This window comes from Bacillus rossius, chromosome 1 (assembly GCF_032445375.1).
Source record: "Bacillus rossius redtenbacheri isolate Brsri chromosome 1, Brsri_v3, whole genome shotgun sequence".
NCBI classification, from domain to species: Eukaryota; Metazoa; Arthropoda; class Insecta; order Phasmatodea; family Bacillidae; genus Bacillus; species Bacillus rossius.
In genome coordinates this window covers 117,050,795-117,078,627 of record NC_086330.1, presented here as the reverse complement: position 1 = coordinate 117,078,627, position 27,833 = coordinate 117,050,795, and the positions used below count along the sequence as shown (strand labels likewise).

The 27,833-nt window shown below is 37.2% G+C and overlaps 1 protein-coding gene across 2 annotated transcripts in view; it reads left to right on the top strand.

Moving 5' to 3' along the window:
- The window catches only part of LOC134542984 (serine/threonine-protein kinase SMG1), a 322,401-nt gene that overhangs the window by 274,409 nt on the left and 20,159 nt on the right, over positions 1-27,833 (top strand). For both annotated transcript variants that reach the window (XM_063387640.1, XM_063387630.1), the window contains exons 46-49: positions 1,212-1,534; positions 2,470-2,617; positions 6,111-6,271; positions 9,909-10,062. In XM_063387640.1, the coding sequence (XP_063243710.1) occupies positions 1,212-1,534; positions 2,470-2,617; positions 6,111-6,271; positions 9,909-10,062 (786 nt within the window). The remainder of the gene's footprint in view (positions 1-1,211; positions 1,535-2,469; positions 2,618-6,110; positions 6,272-9,908; positions 10,063-27,833) is intronic.

The following is a 27,833-nucleotide window of genomic DNA, read 5'->3' as shown; positions in this document are numbered from 1 at the left end:
GTTTGTTTTTTTTCGCTACATCTGAAGAAACGAAAGTAACGAACGCAAAGTTATTGTTTACAAGTTCTTGTGTTTGTCTTCTGTTGTTTGTTTACAAGACAGTTCTTATCCAACCAGGATAAAAGAAGCAAATAAAAACACAGTTGTTCAAAAGTTTAACTTTGAATTCTTTGAATTGAAGATTCAAAATTTCCAGTAAAATTATTGACGTTTCTTACATATTCAGTTGATTATATTGTTAAAATATTTTTTTTTCCCGATTCATTAAATTCCATTGTATTCATATACAAATGCCTATATTTTTCATTTTTTTTTTTTTCATATTATTGTCCTTGTTTTATCTTGTGTGTGTCGTTATTCCCCAGGAAAAATTTATCGTGCATGATTTACGCGTCCTTTTTTCATATAATTGTCATTACTGATGGGTGTGATTTGCGGTTTGGCAGCTCTGCGATAGCTATGGCATCAGACAGTAACTGGGCTGTGTAGGAGGGACAGGGTAACTAGCCACCTTGGCAATGAAGCAAGAGTGCTAAACAAGAGAGCGCATGTTGTTTGTCACCAGAGTTCCGCACACTTCCTTCCCCTCCTCCCTCCCGACCACCACTTGTTCCGACCTAGATATGCACTCTCTCGCTTAGCAGTCTCTTGTGTTTACTGCATGAACATTTTTACTGTCTACTATTTTTTTCCTGGTTTGAAGATGCAATTTAAATCACTCGTACTTATGAAAGGGCCAACAAGAAGCACTTGCAATTACTTGTTTAATTTAGTACGATTTACGTAGGCAAACTGACAGTGCATTACGAAACTGTCGTAACTTCGAAGGTCTCACAGTGTCCTGATCTTGTAATCGAGATGTTCCACTGTATATCATCTTTTCTATAGCTACTTAAAATGTTGTTAGAAAGATTTTTCTGTATTGCCTTTTGCAAATTTTAGTCTTTCCCGTACGTGAGGGCCATCTTCCAAGAGCGGTCAGATCACTCTCTCCTCCCACCAAGGCAATCTGGGTTTGAATCCTTGCTAGGTCACACCTGAATTTACACACGTGTGGGGGAACGTTGCCATGAGCCCATGGGTTTTTCTCAGGGTTCTCTGGTTTCATTCTGCCGATGCTTTGTGCTCATCTCGTGTCACTACTCGTCAGAAGTGAATATTCTGTTTGCGCCCGTGTCTGGTGAAAGACGAGTGCGTGGTGGCTGTCCCAGGCCGGTCGAGCTTCATGCTGGAGCTGCGCAAGACGTCTTCGGCGCTGCTGGGGCTGCAGCCGCGGGTGGCGGAGGCGCGCGAGCGGCAGGGCGCGCTGGTGGCCAGCGTGGAGCAGCGCCTCAAGTGGGCGGCCGGGGCCAACCCGGCCCTGGGCGAGGTGATGGCTGCCTTCGAGGCGGCCGTGGCGGCCCGCGCCCGGCAGCTGGACCTGGAGCAGGGCCTGGCCGCGGCCGTGGGCGGCGCCTGCGCGGCCGTGCTGCACCACGAGGCCCTGCGCACCCGCACCTCCGAGGCCGCGGCCCACGACGCCGCCTTCCTGCAGGTACACCTCGCATTTCCGACATTACGTACGCAGCAAACATCTCTTCAAGTAAACAAAGCTATCATTATAAATTTGCAGCAAAAGACCTCAAATTATAATAATAAGAAGATTGACTGACCAGCATGGCGTGCAAAACCAAGACCTTTGAGTCACTAAATTTAATTTTTTTTTTCTGCAGAAAATTTTTTTTAGCTTGGTGTACACTTTTTTTTTTTTTTTGGTTTTCCGTAAAGCATGAAGATGAACAAAATCTTAAAATAAAATAGGTAGTATGTTGTCTATGCCCAATTAAGATAACAGAGGAGATGAACCGTTTGTGGGCATTTCACAGAATGATTTCTGCTTCTCTGTTCATGTTTCTAGATGTAATTGGGTTTTCTGCTTTTTATGTGCCTGTTTTTACTGTATTAATTTATAACTTTGAGTGATCTTTTTCCATTATGTGATATGGAATATTCACTGTCACTCGTGTTGTCTCTTCATCTTTCATCAACTTTCTGAAGCCACAGACTTGTGATGGCTTCAAAATCGGGATCATCAATGCAATTTTTCCCTTCACTCTGTGGTTGCAATCCATGACATTTAACGTGATGTGCAGTCTCTGAGATTGCTTCAAAACTTAAACACAGTGTAACCTGACCTGCCATGCCATTTAGCTGCAAAATAACTGGGTCATGAGTGGAGATGTCAGGGTCAGAAGGTAGACAGGATGGGAGGGCTATACGACAAGCGATTCGGGTAATCAAACAGGTACCATAATGTGTTGCAGTCTCAGAGACCACATCTCAGGTATTAAGTGTTAAAATGGCAGTTAAGCCTGAAGTAAAAAATTAATCTATTAAATAATTTAATTTACATTGACTCGCTGCTTTTTGGCTAAATTGCCCAACTTGAAATGCGGGAATGTTGTGGCTTGAATAATGTTTTGGTTTCAGCTAGTGGATCAGTGTGAGAAGAGCTGCTTGCTGGTGGCTGGTTGTCACCAAGCAGTTACGTCTGCGGAAGAATCACTCGTCCATCTTCTGATGCCAGAGGGTCCCATCAGCCATGTGTGGATACATAATGTGGAGGGGTTGATTTCAGGTGAGTTTACATGTTTGTGACACTAAGCTAACACAGCCTTTTGGCCATCACTTCTTATTTTTTACATTTGTTTCCAACAAAGGTTGGTAAAGTGTAGTGTTTTGCACACATACCGTATTGGTCTGAAGATAGGCCGACCTTTTTTGCCAGTTTTGTCAACCTTGAAATCTAGAGTCAGCCTATAATGGGGCACTAGCCAAAATAGTATAATTAAACACATACATTTCAAGGAGAATCACTTATGGCATAAAAATGTTATCAGATATACAATTCATTGACCTAAAAGTACGCCGTACTTACGTGGAATTAGTAATTTTTCCAACTTAGAAATTTAGTAAACACACTTAACCCCAATAACGTATCATATTTTAAGTTACCGTATTTACTCGCATATAGGTCGTGGCAATTTTACCAGATTTGATGAGGGGGAAAATTAAGTGCGACCTATATGTGAAGAAAAAAAATTTTAAAATTTTTGAGAATTTTTTTTTTGCAATATTTTGCTTTAAAATGTGAAAAAGAAGTTTATATAGGTATAAGCAAATTTATTTACAATGTACACATACAGCGAAACCCCTTATTTACGTTACCGTTATTTACGTTTTCCCGTTATTTGCAGGTCCCGTTTAGTTCCCATTTAGTCCAATACAATACTTTCAAGCAAATTACGACTCAAAAATAGAATCCATCTCGCTATTTACGTCACGTAACAACCATAAACAACCAGAAAATACCATGGGTACTTTAAGAGTAGATAAGATTAGCTAGTAGGCCTAAAAACACTAAAAACATCGTGAAAAACATAACGTTTATAATCGGCAATGAACATTTTAAATCCCAAAATATACATATTTTATAACATGAAAAGTTGCTTTTATTTCTAAACATGTAGTAATAATTTAAGCCTAGGCGTGTAAAAGTCCTATTAATTATAGCAGTTAACAATCTAAAATGCACAAGGGAAAAACGTAAACTCACAAATGTATGAACGTGGCTGATTGTTAATTTCTGATACCGTATTTATGTCACAACTTAGCCGAAATACTGGTACGAGACATAAACTTCACTAGATAAAATGAGCGGAGTCTTGGTAACTGTTTTAAACGTATTTTATAATTTCGGAAGTATTGTACAGTTGACGCATATTTTTTAAACTAACCATTTATATCTGGGTATCGTAAATAATTAATTATTTGTATCAAGACATCAAGATGGACGTAAACTTGAACATGTCACGGCAGCGAGAAAACTGGTGCGTATACCAATAAACTGGTATTAGAACTGGACATAACTGGTACACGGGAGGTGGAGCTTATATTTTTTTCCGCTAAGCTCGCATCTATTGGCTGGCTGCTAATGCAAGGTCACGAGTCTGGGCGGAGCGTTGAGTGAGTTATACTGCGCATGCGCAGCTCAGTGAACAAAGAGAGCCAGCAGGCGCGCCGTAACAGCAGCTGATCGAGTACAATGACCTTTCTCCGTGCACGGCGCACGGCGCGGTAATGAATTACCGGTGCGACCTATATGGGGGGAATCTTAAATACCAAATTCAAGACCTCAAATTATGGGTGCGACCTATCTGCGATGGCGACCTATATGCGAGTAAATACGGTAAGTACACAGATGTGGTCTCTTGCAGCACATAGCTTTTGAAAGATCGGTCTGGTTATTTTTTAACTGTATTTAACAGGCTGCGGTAATTTTATTTGCTTGTAAAATGTATTTACAGTAAACAATTACAGCAAAACCCCTTATTTGCACTTTTCATGGGGACAAAGTAAAAAAGTGTAAAAAGCGGGAAAGTGTAAATAATGGGAAAAGTAAGAAATACGTTTAAGTTAATTAAAACACAGTCGCATCCTGCAGCGTTCATAACAAATGCGGGCTACATTACACATACGCATTGCACCACAGTAAAAAAATTTAAAATGAAAGGGGGCTGCAAATTGGAAATTTACCGTCAATAGCGCGCCGTGCGCGGAGAAAGGTCATCGTACTCAATCAGCTGTTATGGCGCGGCGTAGCCGCCGGCTGGCTCTCTCTGTTGTCTGAGCTGCGCATGCGCAGTATAACTCACTCAACGCTCCGCCCAGACTCGTGACGTTCCATCAGCAGCCAGCCAATAGATGCGAGCTTAGCGGAAAAAAATATAAGCTCCACCTCCCGTGTACCAGTTTTGTCCAGTTCTAATACCAGTTTATTGGTATACGCACCAATTTTCTCGCTGCCGTGACGTGTTCAAGTTTACGTTCGTCTTGATGTCTTGATACCAATAATTAATTATTTACGATACCCAGATATAAATGGTTAGTTTAAAAAATATGCGTCAACTGTACAATACTTCCGAAATTATAAAATACGTTTAAAACAGTTACCAAGACTCCGCTCATTTTATCTAGTGAAGTTTATGTCTCGTACCAGTATTTCGGCTAAGTTGTGACATAAATATAGTAACAGAACGTTTATACATTCGTGAGTTTACGTTTTTCCCTCGTGCATTTTAGATTGTCTCCTGCTATAATTACTCGGACTTTTACACGCCTAGGCATAAATTATTATATGTTTAGAAATAAAAGCAACTTTTCATGTTATAAAATATGTTTATTTTGCGATTTAAAATGTTCACTGCCGACTATAAAAGTTACGTTTTTCACAATGTTTTTAGGCCTACTATCGTTGTTACGTGACGTAAATAGCGGGATGGATTAGATTTTTGAGACGTAATTCGCGTGAAAGTATTGTATTGGATTAAATGGGAACCAAACGGGACCTGAAGAATATAGTGCAAATAACGGGAAAACGTAAATAACGGTAACGTAAATAAGGGGTTTCACTGTAGTAAAAAGGGCAATTTTGCCGTAAGGTTATTTACCGTAGTATGCTTTATTTACTCTTCTACCACAGGAAAAAAAAATGGCACCAGTGTTGGCAACTTGTAGTTGCGACACGAATAAACATATACCGGTACATACCAACAGTAACAAGAACAATAAAACCTATTTGCTATATTGGCTGTTTTATGGTCGATTCATACACGTTTTACATGAAACCATTATGGGTTTTTTACGTCAAAATTAAACGTACCGGTAAATGTTTTTACGTCACAATTTCTATGAACTTAGAAAATATAGCCATTGCCGTATAAAATGTTGGCACCACTACAAAGGAATGTGAAGATAAACGGACAGTTTATATATATTTATATATTTTGGTAAGTAAGAATAACACATTTTGTCAGTTCAATAAATACTAACTTAGTTGAAGTGTTACTGTGGTAATATGCAGCTGATAATCATTTTAGTTAGTTAAAATTTATTTTTCCCGGATTTTGAGTGTGCTGTAGAAGGGGTCGGCCTATTTTCGAGGTTGGCCGATTTTTCGAACCAATACGGTATGCATGAACACAGAGAAAGAGGAGCATATGCCACCATTAAATAATTATGTTGTGTTTGTTTAAACAGTTCTGTGAGTCATATGCTTGATCTTTCCACAGATATGGTCAAGTCACTCCAGCAACAGAAAGCAAGTCTACAAGAATCTCTCTACACGACACAAGACAGTGTTAAAAGTCAGGTTTTGGTTCTTCGCAGCTGTCTTTCAACTCATCACAAACTCATGTCTGAAGTGCGCAACCTCTTGAAGTCTATGGTCAAGGTTTGTACTGTGTATAATTTCTGAGGCATTGAAATAATTGTGCTGGCAGGTTTACTGATTTCATTCCTACTTAATGTTGTTACATTATTTATATATTATGTATCCATTTATATATTATGTATCCATAAAGTGATGCCATGTATTTTTTTTTCTTCAAAGGAACACAAAAAATGTGTAACTTGTGAGAAAATGTAAACCATGGGAAAGTCTCTAATACTGGTTCACATTATGCAAGGCATGCAGCTTTCATATTTTATGAATTTAAAATAATTATAATCTCCTATGATATTCAAATATTAATAGTAGTTGTTTTGTTTGACATTATACTTTACCTGCTGTACTTTATTTATTTTACATTTTTTATTTATTTTTCAAAATAATTTGTAGAACATACTAGAAAACTGTACATAATTTTTTTATTCCATAAGTAAGGTAAGTTTGAAAGCTATCGTCACGAGATTCTCTTACCTGCATTTTTTAAAACTCCCATACCCATCCGCATGTGAAAAGGTCCTGGTAAAATTTCAACAATTTTCTAAACCAATTGTCATAAAATATATACTGTATTTATTAGCATATGGTTGCACACTTTATGCAGATTTTTAGTTTAAAAAAATTTAGCGGCACCCTTATGTGAGTTTTTCTATTTGGGTAAAACATAAAATGTTATAAAAAAGTTAGTGTGTCATTGAGTATGTGCAGAAAGGACTCTCTTGTGTTTGTTAGAGAGAGAGAGATAGAGAGAGAGAGATGCATGCACACAAACAAAAAATTGAAATTTGTTAAGTGTAATGTATCTCAGCAGTGCAGGAATGGCACCCTTGTGCTGTCACATCTGTCTGTCGGCTGCCCCTGTGGCCGGTGCCGGCAAGTGATCTGACTTGTTGGTCTAGCATTCAACTAGAGGGGAAAATCTAAAATCAAACCGTTCAGAGTTTATCTTTGTTCATTTTGTGAGTGTGTGTGTGTGGCCTTGTAATGGTGTTGATGGTTCTTTCTACCTATCTTATTGTTGTAAATGTCAGTGAACTGGCACTGTACACAATAATCCACGTGTCTTATTTCAACAAGTTTGAAGACTTTACTGTTACCCAACATTATGGTTTTGTGTGAGATTTCAAGCTTTCAAAACAACATTCCATGGCAAAATTGCAGCCATTGTTGGCTGCTTTGAAAGCCGCACTTCAAAGCACTGCTTTTTACGTTCCTCCAGCACCCCATCCCCCTCCTGTGCCTGTGCCATCACTTCAAGGATTACTTTCTGGCTGTAACATACCTGCTAGTTTTTTATAAAAATAACCGGCTAACGTTTAGCTTGCTTTTTTTTTCTGTTCAAGTTAGAGGACTGGTTAAAAAACATACAATAGCTGGGAATGGATACATGGATATAATAAATAGTAGACTTCTCCTTAGACTTTTTGTTAGGAGTCGTCGTGTAGAAGTAGGGGGGGGGGGAGGGAGAGAGAGAGAGAGAGAGAGAGAGAGAGAGAGAGAGAGAGAGATATGTGGTCACCATAATACCTGCTAACATTCACTGTCTCCTTCGGTATTAAAGTAGCAAAGTAGAGCAGAATGCAAATAGAAGATTAACCCCTTAGGTGAGAATAAGCTAAGACACTAAATAAAAATTGCACTTGTATCCAGGGAACTCTAATAACAGATGTATGGTGCAACCCATATTCGAGGGTGCCCTTTCAGAGAAAATGTTATATTTTTACGACTCAAATTATAGGTGTGACCTATCCTCAGGGGCGACCCTTTTACGGGTATGCAAGGACTGTACAGGAGCACAATCCTTTATCCGAAATGGTCGGGACCAGCAGCATTACGAATTTCGGAATTTTTCGGATTTCGGAATTTTAATACAGGAGGCCTAGTAAAGCCAAGTTAGGTTATGTCAGCTTTATTAAGGATTTCAAGCAACATAGTACAAAAAACAACAAAGTACATAATGTAAATAAACACTGCAGCATAAATAAATACCTGAAACAATCGCCAAAATAATTTGATTTTAACAACTGATACTGTAAAACATCTGGAGAATGTTTATATGCGTCGTCATCGCCGCCGATGTCGCCGTCAACTCGTACGTCTCGTGATCGGCTGGGAGCAGGATTTTCCTTCTCCTGAGATGAAGCAGCACGAATGATGGCATTTTTAAATGCCTCTTGAAGTGTCACTTGTTTTGGTTTAGTTTCCGCAATAATTCCACCTTCTGAGTTATTGATAATGTTAAGTGTTTTCGTTTTTTTTCGCTACCACCCATCTTCATATCGGAATGCCTTTTTGCCATTGCCGTCTTCAAATATGGCAACACGTTCGTGTAACAACACGGTTAACTACTAAACGCGATAAAACAACTCCTATCGTAGCCAAGCAGCAAGCTGTAACTGGCGCTAGTTTGCCGGACAAACGGTAAACACAGCGCCTCGGCGTTGCCAAATTGCATGCTGCCTTGCTGACGCAGTGCTGCCAAGTCACTCGCTCGCACTAGTCACGCGATCGCGACTTGAGTTTGCCACACAACTGCGAACAATATCGCGGACGTTGAAGTTTCGAAAAAAAATTCGGATTTTAGAGCTGTTCGGATTTTGGAATTTCGGATAAAGGATGGTGCACCTGTAGTTGCTTCTATTGACCAGTGACCAAAGATTTGAATCATTTTCATATCATTTATGTGTAGTTACATGCAGCTAAAGAGCATATTGCATATGTGCCATACATTAGTATTATGGATTGGTGTCCTAGTAGAAACAAGTCTATTCAAAATAAAAATAAAATTTTAATCAAAATTGGTTTTTCTTATTGCAATTAAATAATATCAATATTCCATGTCTCATGCATTCGAAAAAGAAAACCGTCTGATTTTTTTTTTTTTTTTTTTTGCAATGTAATTTTAGCAAATTTTCAACTTTAATTATTACAATATCAGCTAAACTTTTTCCAAAGAAAACTGTCAATTTTAGAGTAACTTACATAGGGACAATGGCAACACAAAGTTTCATGTAATTTCATGCTTATTCCTGGAATATTACATGAAAACCTGATCATTTCCTTTTATTTCTATAAGATATCCTCTCATACACTTGAAAATTAGTAACTGGCAGTTTTACACTTGGAGAGCTTAAAGTAAAAGTTTTGGTGACTTTGTAAAAATCCTTTTTGGCCGACAATTATTAATGTGGGGGCCAAATGTCTTGCGAGCTGTCTGCGGGGGTAAGAAGTATGAGTGTTAAGGGGAATGGAAGGTGAAGTAGAGGAAGGGAATACATATCAGTCGGCATGTCCAAAGAGGTTGAAAAATCTTTTTGGATGCAGCATTTTTCTTGGAGTTCTATACCCCATTCTAATTGTTAAGCAAGTAGTGTTTAGCAAGCAATAGAGGCTAGCAGTAAGCGTATAAAAAGTATCAAAGATGTTTTTAGAACTGCTGTAATGTAATTGGTCTGTGCTGTGTCGGCAGAGTTTGGTTCCGTAGGGTTCTGCCCACTATTTGTCTCTGCCTGTCCATTCCGAGCATGGCTTTTCCATCGAACTATGAATTTCAGCTAACAAAATGTTTTGCTCGCACTATTTCATGTGTTTTGCTAATAATTTTTTTACTATGGTTTTTATTTATTTATTTCTTTCTTTAAAGTTTGAAGACAGTGGACTTCATGACTACTTGGTCAGCTACAGAGCGTACGCTGAGCAGTTTCCAAGCCTCATCAGGGAACTGCTGTCTGATGACTTCGACACTGACAAAGTTCACTCAGTGCTTGAAAGGATCAATCATCTTGAGGACATGACAGGTTGGCTCACAGTTACAGTAATTGCTATTGATGTAGAGTTTTTTGGTTTAACTAGTTGATGAAATCTGTTTTGAAATGCTTTCGATCTTTCTGCAAGGTTATGTTTGTACTTTTGAAAGTTTTTATTTCATCGTGAGCAGGGTCGTACACATGGGGAGAGATGGAGGGGTGGATATATTCTTCCTGAAGTTATAAATATCTCATTCCCATCACCAACATAATTTGAAAGCAAGCAGTTTGCAAAGTGGTTGAATTCCCTCTCTGAAATTAAATTCTGTGTATACTCCTGCTCAGGGCTCGATTTTAGCACCTGTCCGCCCGCTCAGGACAGGCAAAATCTCGTCCGGGCAGGCAAAATAAAAAAGGCAACTGTCCAGTGGACAGGTGCAACTTGTGACGCCGAGGTTATTCGCACGCACTAATGTAGCAAAGGTGATTAATAACATTTATGCGACCGCGACCGCAAATAAAATGTCTTGGACAATATCTATAAATAAACAATAATGGCTGCTCTTTTGTGACGGACGACTCTGGCTATTGTATACCGCAGGGAAATAAAGTAGGTTATGTACAAACCGTGCTGAAATCTTCTGAATCATAATTCTTAAAATCTTACGTTCACGTCATGATTCACGTAACATAGTCGTATTCGTATGCTAGAGATGCGAAACGTCTCACACCGATGATGTTTGTTTTTGTTGCCATGTTTTAATATTAATTTCGTCGCAGTGCAGCCAACAATTACGTTATTTACCGTTGTATACTTTCAAAATATAATTTTTTAAATTTATTGTCTTTATAAATCGTGAATTTACTAATTCCTTGCTCTACTTTAACATAGTTTGTTAACAGAAAAGCGTTTTCGCGTGGTTAACATTTTACGGCGTACTCCAGATGCAGCTGACAGTGGCCGCAGTGACTGCGACTGCTTGAAAATTCGCCTGTCAACTGTTGCATCAAAAAATAAACATTACTTGTTTACAGAGGACATGGTAATCTTTTACAGTTTATCTTGTCACTGCGATTGTTTAAGTATTTAATTAACTGCGTTACACAATGTGGAAATTCATTACTGGTGCTTCAAAACCACCAGAAAAGAAAAGAAAAACGGGCGAGTACAAGTCAGAATATAATGTTAAATATGACAAAATCGCCCGGTCCCGTACCTTTTTAACGTCTTGGTGTTCCGAGTTTATTTGGCTTTGTTACGACACAGAAACAAAACAAATGTTTTGCAAAGTCTGCGAAACGCATTCAAAATCATCTGGATCAGTTTTTGTTACGGGCTGCTCAAGTTATCGCAAGGAAAACCTAACGTCGTGACTTGTCTGAAAATGATGATTAAATAAGGATGTTAAGTGTGTGATAAAAATAGGTGCAAAATATAGCAAAAATCCTTTTTTCTCACTTTTTCAGCGACTGAAAATTTTTTTATTTGGGTAAAACAGCGGACAGGCAAATTTTCAATTACACCTGTCCGTTGGGCAGGTTTAAATATTCCTTAAAATCTAGCCCTGCTCCTGCTCATTAGAACATCTTAATATTAGGCCTGTACTAAAATTAAAATTTCAAATACAAATAATAAACTATTTGTATTCGATTCAGTCTCCAATACTAACACTTCGAAATAACGAATATTTGTTTCCTTGCAAATATTTGACATTGTATACCTCGTGAGTTTGTCTTACACCAACATTCAATGTTGAATTGAAGTCAATAGTGCGATATAAATATCCTTTTTTGATGTTTTATTGTGACTTTGTAAATTAAAATATGAATAGTAAGCAATGTTTTAAACATGCAATAGAATTTATATTTTTTTTTTTCAATTCAGACACGCTATAAGATAACAGAAATATCTTGAACAATTCAAAATATGGCATACCGTCTTTTATTGCATAATCGTCACACATTTTATACTAAAATCAAGTTTGAAAAGTAGGAGTGCGATGTTTATGCAAGAGAGAAAAAAAAATTTGTTAGGTAAAAGTTATTCATAAAAACAAAACCCATTCATTGAAAGTACATTTATTTAAAAAGTGAAGTATAAAACAGCATGACAAACAATTGAAATTAATAAGTCGTGCAACAAAAAACTTTCTTTAACTTTAAATAGGAAAACAAAATCTGTGACCCGAATGCGAGCCTGAACGAACGCATAACTATCGTCATAATACAAACTTACCACGAAAGAGTGCGGGCCATCGGATGTAGTTAACTCAGCACTTGTAGCCCAGTAAATAAAGTTTTTTTGTCGCAACTAATTCCGGGAAAGCTGAATTTTTGTCAGATGTTAGACCCTTATAAGACACGTATTTCCTCAAAAGTCCCCGCCTCTCCCCCTTGTGCTTTCCCCCCCACCCCTCTCGGAAGTTCTAAAATGTTGACCTTCACAGAATCGCTTGTGAATACGTAAATAATTGTGTAAAGTAGTAAATATATAGCGTATATTGTTCTCAAAAATCTGGTTTTAATTTTGTTTCTGACAATATTTTCTTTAATGTTGATAGTTAAGGCGTTATAAAATCACAAACATAAAAAAACTGAGTTTTAATGTCAAAATGCGCAGTTCTCGTTCTGGATGTTTTTAAATATTGGAAATACACAAAAAATCTTCAAGTAAATTTTGTAGCACACACTTTCAGCTTTAAATTATGTATAGTTTATATCGGGGAATTCATTAGTTACTGCTGGGGAGGGGGGGAAGTGAGCGCATGCGTATGGCAAGCGTGCACCGACCTACTATGTGCATCCTTTTGTATTCGCAGTCCGTTCGCGTAGCCTTCATAATTATTTGAGGAATAATATATCTAGTTTTAAACAGTATTCATTTTTATATAAAATAATTCATAAAAAACTAACATAAAAATTTTTTTTTGCACTTTATGTTAACAATAATATTTATATAATATTTATTATTTAATATTTACAGAAATTCTTTACTTAAATACACATAGCCAGATTTGGTTCGGGGAGAAAGATACCCCAACCCAATTAAGGGCCTTCCATTATCAACCACCTATGGACCCGCCGTGTCCTGGACTGGCTAAAACCGGTAGCTGTCATGATATTGAATAACTTTAAACAAGTTAAAAATGTTTTAAATATTAAATTGTAGTTTAGATGACAGCATCACGGACCGCCCACCCACCTCTACTATAAAAGTAATGTATCCTTAATTTTTAACAAATTGTCCTTAATCAATACATGTTGACCTTCATCTGCATCAGTCATTGGCATTTACAAACTTTACTATGACACTAGTCATCTGAAGGAAGTTCAATTTCTTCGTCGAAATTTGGAGAGTTAAGGCATGATAATCCATTCCAGTTTTCACACATAGCAGAACAGCTTAGACCGGATTTTCTGCATTTGCAATTGTACCGCATGAAGTATTACAACTGCAGGAAACATGACAAAGAAGGTCATCAGGGGCAAAGGCTTTGGTACTGGGAACAGGTTTTAAAACTTTATTTTTCCTGCAATTTTCCTTTACATATTCATGCCTCCAACCCCAATATGTAGGTGGAAGTTTATTACCCATCCTATATTGCACCTGGAGGTAAACTCGTAATAGATGTTGGTGAGCTGCTTCTGATGTGGGGGGCAATTTTGATAAACCAAAGTTAGATTTTAAAGCAGATTTTCTTGTCATGGATGTAAATTTGTAGTAGCGAGCTTCATTCTGATTAGAATATATCCTAAGCCTGTACATTTCAAGTATGAATGTCTCCCTTTTCAAGTAATTCATCGCGAGATACATATTTTTCCAAAAATGACGAGGTGGTGTCACAGCCTGTAATTGCATATGCAAATAAAAGAAGTTTTCTGATGCTCGTGTGCACATTTACTAGTGTTTGTATGTCATAATAAACAACGGAAGGATTTTTGCCACAGATTTATTTTCGAAAGAATACAGAGTTATTTTCAGGCGCAAGTGCTACAGTACCAGAAGATCTGTGTCTTATCCCACAACTATGACTACATTGAATTTATTGAGATGTTCAATTCCTGTTTTTATGATGTCTAAGTCAGCATCTCCCTCGGCTATGAATGAACTTATTCCCCTTCTATTTAATGCTTCAGACCGTTTCATAATTTTTTTTGTTATTCGTATTAGATAGCAAAGCTTCCTTTTTCCTGATACATTTTGTATTTGTCTCAAATTCTATGTTACAGGATGAGTTTTTACCAGATCTTCTTGACTGTTCTTCTCCCTTAGTTGTTGGCTCTGAAGGGTACCCATCAAAAACAACAGTTGAGTTCATTACATATTTTGTGACAATATATGTGCAGTAATTTTCAATGATTTCTCCAAAAGTCTCTTCAATAGGCCATGTTACACTATGGAGGAGAAAGCCTCCATCAATAACTATACCAGTACCTGTATCTTGCTGCGGTTTAATTTCATCAGTAATGCCCTCAGAAAATACCTTCAGGAATGATGATTTCGCTCCTTTACGTAAAGAAATATCATCGAATAAGGATGGTGGTCGAGAAGCCAGTTCGTACGAAAGGTAATCATTTAATCTAGTCGGACCATCACACAGAGTATTCGATTGAATAACTGTTGAGGATTCACAGTCACTCGCTTTGATCGAACAGCCACAGATTTGTGACTAGATTGAGGCAGTACCATATCCTTCCTATGTAATTTCAGTTCTCCGAAAGACTGTCCCTTCATTTTTTTCATAGCTGCCCTGCAGCCCGCCCGCCTTGACCCTAACCACTAAACCACTCTTCACGCTATTGCCGAGATAAGACAAGAACGTGTAGCCCACTCCTGCTCCGTCATCGCGAAGACTTAATAAACGAGACACAATAAGAATATGCATACGTGGTGTGCCTGTTCTTGCTGCCAAGGCTCAAACATATTAACCCTAAAAGCCACTTGAACCTCATACGTTTTATGGCAAATTTACCATTATCTAAATAATTTCGAAACGGAGTTGCAGTGATCCAGTTCTTGCCTTTGTCAAAGGCGATTCGGTTCGAAACCAAGTAGGAACTCCCAGATATTCGTCAACATGAATCAAGTCGAGACTATGACGCAGGCCAAAGTGTTTCATCGGAGAGCTCTCGTTCCTTCCACCCGTAATATGTAAAAATAAACACCACCGAACAATTATTTTTGATTCCATTTTGTATTGCGAATGAATACATCAATATATTAATAATTAGCCTACTATTAGATTTAGGTTCCTATTTAAATTTTAAAGTTTTAAATCCTGCATGTAACAGAGCAATATTAAAAATAACAATCTCATGATAAGAGTAGATTGTAGGGAAGCCGGGTAGATAAATGTAGCAGGTCGGAGCGTTTTAGCCATACGCATGCGCTCACTTCCTCCCCTCCCCAGCAGTAACTACTGAATTCCCCGATATAAACTATACATCATTTTAAAGCTGAAAGTGTGTGCTACAAAATTTACTTGATGATTTTTTGTGTATTTCCAATATTTAAAAACATCCAGAACGAGAACTGCGCATTTTGACATTAAAACCCCGTTTTTTTTATGTTTGTGATTTTATAATGCCTTAACTGTCAACATTAAAGAAAATATTGTCAAAAACATAATTAAAAACCAGATTTTTGAGAACAAAATACGCTATATATTTACTACTTTACACAATTATTTACGTATTCACAAGCGATTCTGTGAAGGTCAACATTTTAGAACTTCCGAGAGGGGTGGGGGGGAAAGCACAAGGGGGAGAGGCAGGGAGTTTTGAGGAAATACGTGTCTTATAAGGGTCTAACATCTGACAAAAATTCAGCTTTCCCGGAATTAGTTGCGACAACAGGCGATTTTTGGCCTTCATTTACTGGGCTATTGACAGAGAGTGTGCGTTGCATGCAATTGGCAAGATGTCTATACAGGAAGCAACATAACCAAACATGAATGATACCAACTAGCGCTGGCTACATTTTTATAAGCGGTACATCGCAGTGACGCAGACAATCAGATAAAGGTTATAACGTTTGAAAAGTCTTTAAAAGAAAATTTGCACATGTGACAGCTTCATATTTCCATTAATTAAACAAGTATAAATATAAATATTAGATTTCTACTTTAAAATACATTGTTTTATACGGAAAAAAAAAAACCTATACAAATAGCTCTGAATCTAATAGTAGTACCAAAAACATCATGCGACAATTACGGGAGAGGTTTTTTTATCCAAATTTTGACGCCCTAAAATATAGGTGCGACGATTATGCGCATGCAACGATTATGCGATAATAGAGGGTATTTTCCATTTCAAAATTGAAAACAAAATATTATTTGCATTCATTTCATCACACCAAATATCGTGGTCACATGCACGAGAAGAAGGTAGAGAGGGGGAGGGAGAAGTCAAGAACCATGGACGACAACACCACAAAACATGGGACACTCCATACCGATGGTCATTACGAAAAAGTAAAAGTCATAGTTTCAACAGATATAAATCGATAGTCACAATCAATCTTACATGTGACACAGTAGCAGCTTACTTGCTCTAAGTATCTATGATGAAACTGGCAGTAATTATGATTATAATTTTGCTGAACCAAAATATTATTTACCTGACTGCATTATCAACAAAAAAATTGTGAATAACTAGGGTTTCAATAAGTAAATATGAACTCATTTAACCATTTATTTGCAAATACAGTATTTTAATAAAGGTTTTTCTTTGTGCATATGTGTGTGAAATTGACGGCATTGATTTCACTGTATTTTGCAGTTCATTACAATTTTTTTTTTATTAACATGTGGAGTGGCAGGTTCTGTAAATAAGGCGAATAGAAACTGAAATGAAAGATTAAATTATTTCATAATTTAAATATTTTAACAAACCTTTTCGATATTGTGATCGCTGTGGCAAACAGAGTAGAGAATATTAATGGAAATACCTGAATTATCAAAATGGCTTTTGCCCTGCAGTATGATCCCCACAGGACAGAGAAAATTTTACTGTACTCAGTAAAGATTGAAGTGAACCATCAATACCATCATATAGCATAAATGTAATATTTAGTATGTTTAAAAATAATATTACTTACCATATTTACTCGCATATAGGTCGTGGCAATTTTACCAGATTTGATGGGGGGAAAATGAAGTGCAACCTATATGTGAAGAAATATTTTTTTAAATTTTTGGGGAATTTTTTTTGCAATTCAGTAGAATCCCGCCGATGCGACCCCCCTCTGACGCGTCCATTCCGTTTATACGACCGTTTTTTGAAAAACAGTGAAAAATTTGAGCAGAGAAAGTCGAAAATTTGAGTAAAATCTGCTGAAAAACAAGTCTGTTACACTTTGTTGGGTGCTATTTGTTCACGTTTATCTTGGCGAGAGCTGTACTGTAGGCAGGCAGGCATACAAAAGACGGCTAAAAATAGATACCACCCCTCTAGACTGTCCACGCAGCAGTGTCTAGCCGAGCTCGGCACGTCCACTATCGCACGAAAAGCCGTCTCAGCTGTCATGTTATCTTACCCGCCCGCAGCACGACAAGCCGCTGTGGTAGCTTCTGCGAGAGCCTAAGAAACTCGTCTGGCCAGGCGTCATACGTGACGTGATGCTTACCTCTCCCATCCCCTGATAATTCTTCAAGAGCCACAAGCCATTTAAAAACACCCCCCTCCCCCCCCCCCCTCCTTTCAAACTAACATTTCAACACATTCCCTCCTTTATTTCAACCTTCTGCGTGAGAAACTGTCAGCATCCTCCTCCCCTCCCACACTGCGTGCGGCAAAAGCCAGGTTGTATAGTCCATTCTCGGTAAAATAAATATTTTTATGGGCTTATACGACTGTCCTTCGCCGTTAATAATTTTTTTTTTTTTTTTTTTTTACGCTGTGAAGGGTCTTGGAAAAGATAATTGCTTGAGCTGTCAAAATAAACATCGCTGACGGCAAGGGCGGGAGCGCATCCTGTCGGTCTGTCGCTGTGATTATCTACTCCAAAAACTAACTTGACTTCAATTTTCTATATTCGGTTATTACGAGTACTTGATGTTACAACAATTTATCACACATTATCAGCTCTCGTAGTAGCGGAGTTTCACAGTACCCGTTAACTCTTTCGTGTACGGCGCGCCGGCCGTTCGCGTCATTAAATTACATGTGCGATCTATATAGGGGGAATCTTAAATACCAAATTCAAGACCTCAAATTATGGGTGCGACCTATATGTAATGGCGACCTATATGCAATGGCGACCTATATGCGATGGCGACCTATATGCGATGGCGACCTATATGCGAGTAAATACGGTATATCCACATGTGAGTCAACGGGTGTTTAGGTAATTGTATAATAACATAAAGAACACTTTCATTTGATAATACTGGAGACTTCTTCCACGCTGTAATGTCTGCCATCAACTTCCTACTCATTCTTGTCTGGAATGTTATTCCAACTTAGTCGGCTTATCAAAGAATAATACAGCTAGGAGGAAATATGATTTTTCTGACACCTGATAAACTATGGAAAAGTGAAATCACTATAAAAACATGTCTTTGGTGTAAGCATAGCTATAAAGGGTATATACTAAAACCTTCAAATATGTACCAGACAAAACCAAATTAAATCAAAATAAAACATTTAAAATAAAATAATATTTATGAAGTTAGGGGTTTTTCAACATATCAGTGCTAAAAATGCTGCAATGTTAAAACATTAATTTACAACACTTAAAAACTTCAATGTACATGTGTTTTTGAATTAATAATAAAAAAAACTTATCTCTAAACATATTCAAGGTTTATAATATAATTATTGTAGCTGACTTTATCCAACCAACCTTTTTTTTATATTATTTTTCTAATTCTCATTCTTGCTATTAGAATTTGATATTCATATTCGCAAATAATTTGATATTCGTATTTTATTCGAACTAAAGAAACTAATATTCACACAGGCCTGCTAATATAGTTGTTGTAAGGTTCCTGGTGGCTCCGAATAACATTGATTTGCACTAGATGATGGAAGTTTTCTTGATAGGTCTTCCATGGCAGCTAGTATGGATGCTTCTGTGGAAGAATTAGCAGTGTGTTGGCCGTTTTTGTGGAAGTTTTTTGTAATCGGCCATGTTAGATTATCTGTAGAAGGTTTCTTACAAGATGGAAATTTTATCCAATCAGAATGAAGTGGTAGTGTGCCCCTAGTATTAAAAACTGTAATTTATTTTGGAGGGATTTAGATGTTTTGATGATTGTTTTTAAAAACTGTGAACATGTGTCTATTCATATTGGAAGCAGTTACAACATTATACGAAATCTTCATGCAATCAATATGATCTCATGATGACTCTCGTCATGTTGTTGAAACTCTTTTTATGTAAATGCTCACCCTTTTTCAATCATTTTTTGAATGTAAATTAGGGTATTCGAAGTAAATTTAAATAATCAACTGGCTGGAAGTTTTGTTGTATATAGTGGAATATTGAGATTAGGCCTTTATTTAGATTACAATTACGCAATGTGTTGTAGGTAGGCATATACTAGACATAAAATAAAAACATAGTTTATTTAATTTTATATGTGACGGCTTAAGGAATAATGTAGTTTACTGCATTTAAATTAAATTGCAACATAAATGTCATTCTAACCCATAAAATAGGTGTGTTCATGAGAATTGGTAATTTTTTGTATACCTCATAACTTAAAATTTTTAAAATAAAAATTGCAAAAATTTTCATTGTTCAGAATTTTGACACATATTCAAAATTATGTTTGGTGATTTTATAAGTACTATTTTACAAGTATTATGTTGTTTCTGCATAATCCAATTTGTTTTTCTTAAAAAGTATTCAAAACATGTTTTAGGGTTTTCATTGCATCAGAACTAGTTGTAGGTTGAATATGCACATTTTTTCATAATAAATTATATCTATTCAGGGATTGAAATGCTATTGAAATGACTCTACATATACAGCCATTTCGGTCCATTTACAATTATGGAATGTGAAAATAAAGCTTATCCTTTTCCACCTTCGTTCGTTCTTGTGTTCCTGCCAGGAAGGTAGACAGTCTTTAAACTTGAAAATAACACACACAAGTAAAACCCACACCAGTATTATTTAATAAACAAAAATTTCTGTAGTCCCAGCAGCCGCTACTGTAGAAATTTATTTTCTTTGCCAATATATGCTGAAGATTTGTTTCATTAAAAGTTATCTTTTTTTATGTACTATAGTGATTATAAAAATCAATGTAGTATTAATTTAAACAGACTTTTTGAACAAACAAATACTACACAAAATTTATTTTTACATATAGAACATGAAAACGTAAATAGAAGATTGAGCGTAACAAGTAGAAACTGTAGGCTAAATAAAATGTCTTATAAATTATTTGTGTGTTTATAAATACCTAAATATATGCATCTGAACTTTTTTCGTAAAAATTTCTGTAAATTTATGTAAACAAAAGTACCTACTTATTTCCACAACAAATGATCTTCACTTGTTTATTGTAAATACTATGTGTGATTTATATTGTAATAGATTATTCCATAGAAACAATCCATTCCTGCTGCCATGGAGATTTTGCTAACAGTTTTGTTGGAAGCTTCTAGCGGAGCCTGTACAAAACCTTCCATTGTGTGAATCAGACTTAAAATATATTTCCTGAAAATGTTGACATTTTGACTTAAATTAAAACTCATAACTCTGCAGCCCTTAAAGAGCAGTTAAAAAAATTAAAAAAAAAAAAAACAGTTTAACTTAGTCTTGTAAAACTGATTGATCTGGTAAACAATGATCCATCTCGTCAACTATTTCTGGGAATCGGCGCTATAATGAAGCCTAAAAATGTAGGAAACTTTAGTGTGGAGAATAAAGAATGTCAGAACGTTGGGAACCTATCTTTCATTTGCAAGATGCAGATTAGCCTGTATTCACAGCTGCTGCTTTAAAGTTAATAGGAATACCTGCAACTAATGTGGACTCGGTAAGATCTTTTTTGAAGTATTCTGTAGTTTCAAGTTGTTCACTATGTACAGAAGAAGATCTCTGAAACCAGAGAATGCTGAATTGCGACAATAGTGGCCTTCTCTTGGACTAAATGATATTGCACAAAAAGAATAAAAGTTTAACTTTACTTCTATTTTCATTTTTTTATGTCTTTCTCCTGAACTCAAGAATATTACCATTGAATATATATAATGTATAGAAGTCGCAAGAGGATACGATTTATTCTGTTAGTTTTGGAAGCCAAACTGAGGTAGTTGGAAGCTTCCCCGCCAGACAGCTCTGCTTTCGAAAAGACGGCACTCGTAGTTAGTCTCCCACGTTAGAGCGCTATAGCATCGCTTGTCTCAAGGTCGCGCGTGTATTCTGTCTCTCTCTCATTCTTTTGTATTTTGTTTCCGTTGCTGTGTGGAGGGCCAGCTCATTGACAAGGCGGGAGGTTATGCTCGTCAAAAAGATGCGCAAATATTTTTAAAACAAATGTATTTTGTATAAAGAACAGAAAGCAAAAAATAATTCCTTGAAATATTACACAATTATTTAAAACAGCCACGTAAATCAGTAATTCATTGGTGTTTGATTCCAGGTGGTGTAATAATTATTCTATTTTAATAAAAATGTTAATAAAAATATTTTAATAAAAATATAAAATAAATATTTTATTCGCCAAATTATTTCAAGTACCTCAAAAAATCCACTTTTATATAAATTCAACCAAATGTATGCAAAGTGGAAATTATAAAATGCCAACCACTGTTATCTATATGGTTGATCAGTGTAAATCTGTGCACAAACTTAGTCATACATTCATAAAAATTTTAGTAAGCTATAACACAAGAAACTCGTTTTTATCGGGGGGAAAATTGTATGTTAAAGAAATAACTAAACATAAATCATGTACACACATATTATTTGTGTTTGCATACGTGCAGTGAATATTATTTTGCAGTGATAAATTAGTATTTTACTAACATGGCTAGATCTAAAAAAAGTTTATATAAAAATTAAAAAATATTTACTACCTATACTTTTCTGTTGTAAGGTGCTCCTTCAGGAGCATTATACAACACAGTGCATTAAATTGCATTACAATTCACATAAAAAAATTAAAAATGGGTGTAAGTGAAATAAAAGTACCACAAACAAATGATTATACGTACTATTTTATCATCTTTATAAATTCAATTAATGAGGGAATCTGTGATAATACTAATTATCTCAGAACACTGAAACTTTAGTTTAACTATTTTTCAGTGTTTATTTATATGTCTTTCAAGTGTAATTATCTTTAGGGTTTATTTATTTCTCTATGTTTAATGTTGTGCAAAGATATGTGACTAAGAGAAGGTGATTTTGTCTATGGATCGGCGGATCTTTTAAAAAATGGAAAGGAGTGTGGATTGTTAACGATATAAGTTTGAGAGAATAAAATGAAGAAGGAAGTTTTAGTGGCTGGTATCAGCTATATTATCAGCTGATAGTTCACTGAATAAGTGAACTGTTGTGCCCCTGAGCCAGGGCGAATGCTATGGTAATATTTAATTACCGGGGCTACTTTTATCCGCTGAAATATAAGGTACCAAAAGTCTAATGTATTCAGTACTGAAGTTTTGTGTTCGGTGAGCCCCTCCTATTAACTGTTTCGGCATAGTATTTTATTTCTCTGGTTTTCATTATGGCACAACATAATTATTTTGAATTTCGCCTAGTGGTCCCGATTTAAAGACTCTTGTGTACTCCGAAGTAACTGAGTTAGTTAATTTTTTTATTCACTTTAAATATTATTATTTATCACAAATGAACTTTTGATTTTGGTTGTGCCCAACGTAACTTTATAGATAAATTATATTTTATTTGATTTCTAATGAGTCATGGATAAGCAACCTAGTTTCTCAGTGTCGAAATAGGTAACCTTGGGCATAAGCCGCAATGGAAAATTACTTATAGTATAGTAAACATTTATGATTAATATAGTAATGTTAAAGTGTGGTGCCCATATAAACTTAATATAGTAACTATAATTCCTATCATATAAGTAAATACAATTATAGAGTGACAACTCAAGGGGTTTCATTTTGCTTCGAAACACATAAGAGTTTACCCTATTATATTAGTATAAAATTACAGACTGTCGACCGTACGTGGGGCCCGATATTTTGTCAAGTAATTTTTGCTGAGTATAATCATGAATACCAGAGGGAGGTGTCATAACCGAGGCAATACCGGATCTAGGGACAGCAGCATGTCCGAGGACAGAGACGAATCTGATCAGCCCAAGGAACACTTGGAAACTATCTCAGTTTTAGTTCCTACTCCTAGTGGCAATATTGACTTAAATAACTTGCTCCAGGGACTCATGGACAGGTTAGATGCCAACGCTGCTGAAATAAATGCCAGGTTAGATGCCAACGCTGCTGAAATGAATGCCAAATTAGACTCTAACACTACCAGGTTAGATGTCAACGCTGCTGAAACCAGTGCCAGGCTAGAGTCTTATACTGCACAACTGACTGGCATACAGCAAAGTATCCTCAGCTTTGAGAGTAATCTCAAGTTAGAGCTGCAGGAAGTTAGGGAGTCAGTATCAGTTGTAACCAACCGGATAACGATAATAGAGTTGAACCCTGATCAGAAATTAGCCCAGCTTCAGAGTCAATGCCAAGACACCACACAGAAGATACAGGAGGAGTTAGGCAGTGTGTCAGAACGCTTAGAACAAGTGGCCCAACAGGCTGCACAAAACCTCTGCAGTTTGGACAACACTAGTCAACAGGTGCACGAACAAATGGCACAAATTTCACACAAAACGGACGAACTAGGACACCAACTAGAACAGCGAGTAGGTAATCTGGAAAATCGCATGCTTACCCTCAGGTTGGACAACCTGATGGATAATAGACCCATCACTACCGCAGTTACGCCCATAGCTATCCCTAGTAACGTGCCAGAGACTGCTTCACCAGTTACTACACCACATGCAGCACATTCTAGCCTTTCTCCTGCACTTGACCAAGTGGCCATTATGCACCACCCGGCCAGACAGTGGTCAGAGGCCATGCCTCGTTTCGCAGGTGGGGAAAATGAAAACCCCATGCGGTTTTTAAAAAAATTTGAGGAGTATTCAGCCATGTTTAAGCTGAATGACGAGGAGAAATTAAAATGCCTGAATACTGCCCTCCGCGAACATGCGTATTACTGGTGGGAAGTAATACAAACTTCGACCCACACATACGCAGATTTCCAAACTCAATTCAAGCAGAAGTTCTGGAGTGTGCGAATACAGAGCCACTTAAGAGCCAGGCTGCATGGGGAAAAATTTGACTATAAAAAACATAAGTCTCTGGAAGCCTATCTCTCGAGCATGTTCGAACGTACCAGATATTTAGACCTACCTATGAATGACGAGGAATTTATTTCCATGTTTCTTGGACAACTACCCTACAAGTACCAGTTACAGCTAACTGGTAGGAATTTTTCGAATATTACCGAGTTTAGAGAACAGTTACTGGCATTCGCCAGGCTAGAGCAGCAGGGGCGGATTAATACCACTGAACCAGAAAAGGCACAAGCTCAAAAATCACCTCCGCTTTACCAACAGTGGCAGCGCGGCGGGGAACAGCCCAAAATACGAGTCAACACCGCCAAATGGAAGTTTCACCACACCGGTAAATGGAAGAACCGGCAGAATCGAATACATAACTCGAACTTCTGGAGCGGGAAATGGAGTCATCCCGGTGGTGACGAGTACGAGCCGAGCCACCATGAACAACCCCGTAACAAGAGGTCGCAACACGAAGAACAGCGGCTTCCCAGGTACGAGTACCCAGAGCGACCAAGATCACCACGTCAAGGGTACCACGACCGATTGCCAAGCTCACCGGAGCAGCAGCAACAGCTAGTGTTCCCTCCCAGTGGAGCTGAAACCGTACAGTCAGCGAACACCACGACGAGTTTCCCCACTCACAACTTCCCCTCGTCCACGTCAAAGTACCAACAAGGATACTTTGAGCGGCAATCGCCAATCCCTCCCAACAGCAGCCAGATGCAGCAGCTGCTGCAACAGCAGCAGGCCAGCTCATCATCAAACGCCACCTTGACTAGCACAGCCAATGTGATGGCGTTAAACTAGCAAGGATTGATGGTGGTACGCCCCGATCATTAGTCCAGGGACCAGACATGGGGGTAAATGATTACCAACAGTTAATCCTGTGGAGCGGCAGACCGGCATACACCCCTCATGAAGCCATATGCCTGGTTCGGTCGGAGGCGATACCCAACCAATATTTACCCATCTGCGACGAGAATCCGGATCAGGATAAACTTCCTAGCAGGGAAGAAATTGAGGATTTAATTAGAGCAAAGCTACACCTAGAAGCCAGGAATAGACAGAAGCGGAAAACCAGGCGCAAGCTACACCGTTTTAAGGTCGGTGACCTTGTGCTGTTAAGGACTGCGCCAACAAGCAACAAGTGGGCGAATGTAACGAAGAAGTTATTCCTACTCTACAGTGGACCCTACGAGATTCTCCAGGTACATTGGGAGAACTGTTACACCTTAAAGGAAGTGTCAACAGGTATCAATGTGGGAAACTACAACATTAATCATTTAAGGGCCTACCACACACCAGTGGTGCAAAATATATAAGATCAGAGTATACAAAATAGTTAGCTGTATGTATACTGTACTGTTATTGTGCCTAGAATTATTAATAAGATTTATGTGTAACTGTGAATTTATACCGGAAGGTTATGGTGTTAGTCAGCTGAGTTATTTTTTTTTAATTTTGTGAACTTAGTTGATTTCGGCTAGGTGAAGCGTAGTCTTCCTAGCATTTATGTGGTTCAGTACGAGAGTAAATGCTCTTGTCCTTAGGCAGAGACCTAGAGGATGTACTGTGAACCTGGTGTACTGTATGTACATGTTTATTGGCAGCACCTAATAGTTCGGTTCACACACACGAATTAAGTAATTTTAATGTACACTGTCAGTACAGGCTGTATATTGGTGCTAATGTATACCTAGGCAATGTTCTGTTGTAAACACAGACACCCTGACACACTGTGTGTAAACAAACAAGAAAGCACTGTAGAAATTGAAAATAATGGCTTACCTTGTTATGATCCAGGCTACAGCCTTTTTACCTACCTATTTCCTAGGCATTCCTCATTTCTAACACTTTTCTATCAGTAGTAAATAATGCTGACTAGGATTGTAATCCCACAGGATTACCCTATCTAGTGGATATTTACTTCATCCACAACTTCCTAGATATCACACTTGAAGAAAGAATTAGCTATATAGCTGGCTAGAGAATCCACCTGCACTTCTCTTTAGATTAATTTTGACAAGAAAGAAAAATGCACATTAATCATTGAATTTCACTTGTTTACATCATACAGATAGCACTCAGTTTGGTAATTCACTGTCTATTTCTTGATGTGAAAAGATTCTTCAGTGATGAGTGTAGAATGTTATTATTTGTTAATTGACAAAATATTATTAAATATCTGTGAGGTAATTAATAACAATGCTAAAAAGCTAGTGATGTGAAAATGTGATTTAATGTTGTTTTATGGGAGACCAAATGAAACAATTATGATTACTAAATATAATCAGAAATAACTGTAAAATATTAGAATATGTGCATATCAATGTTAATGGCCAGGAATGTGCTATTCCTATATACCAGCAAGTCATTTATGAAGTTCTAGTAATCACTGTAAATATTTATTTAATATGTGCATATCAATGTTATTGTGTTTGAAGTTTAATTATGTGTTCCTGCACTGAAGTTTAGTTAATGTTTCTAAGAACAAGTTGATTGTAAATATAATATATATATCATAATGAAACAAATGTTTATTGTTATAGGCAGAATTCCAGGAAATGTTATTATTTCTGCCATAAAATTAATGTACTAACATAATAATGTTTAATAATGAAGTTTAACAAACAACTATTTCAATTGATGGTATGATACCAATTGTAATAAAACAAAGCTTTCTTTGGCTAGGTTAAAAATAATTATTTTCAACCAAAATAACTAAATGGCATTTGTGTAAATAGTTATCTATTGTTGTAGACAAGTAAAAATTATCACATTTATGTACACAGCATTTTATCATGAACATGGAAAAAAATACCCAGTCTCAACAATAGTCCACATCTGATTTCCACTATATTATGTAGTTGTATGCTTATTTTATTTAATATTTTTGGTTAATATGAGTTGTGTCAAATTATGTGTGTTTAATTTAAGATTTTAAATTTTTAATAAGTAGGCCTATTTTAAACCAAGGTTGCTTACCCATTATTTAAGGTTAGTTAGGGTAGCAAGTAAAGAAGAATTTTTACGTTCCGGTGTCTGCAGCGAATGGAGAATAAACTGTACGAGGTAGTTCACTTGGACGCTTAAAGTTAAAAAGCGCGGGTGCATTTAGAGGCTAATATATAACAGTTTAATGAGTGTTTATAGTGTACACGAGTGCGCGGACGAACTACGGACCGAGATGAATTCTTCTTGATCCTCGTCTACTGCATGAGGTAGTAGCATCAGCAGTGACAGCGTCCACCACATCTGTCAGGCTTTGGGCATGACGTCCCACCGCAGGCCTGGGGTGGAGCGGCCGAGAGGTATATCCAGGCATGGGTTGTCTGGAATGGCTGCCTCAGTCCTCGCTAGCCTGGATCACGATGTCAATGTGGTGACATCAGTGGTTGTCATTGGCTTGGACGGCGTCCCGGTCAACAGCGTCCAGTGACGGCGTGTATCTGCACATTGAGCGGTATTGCTTAGTACCCGCCA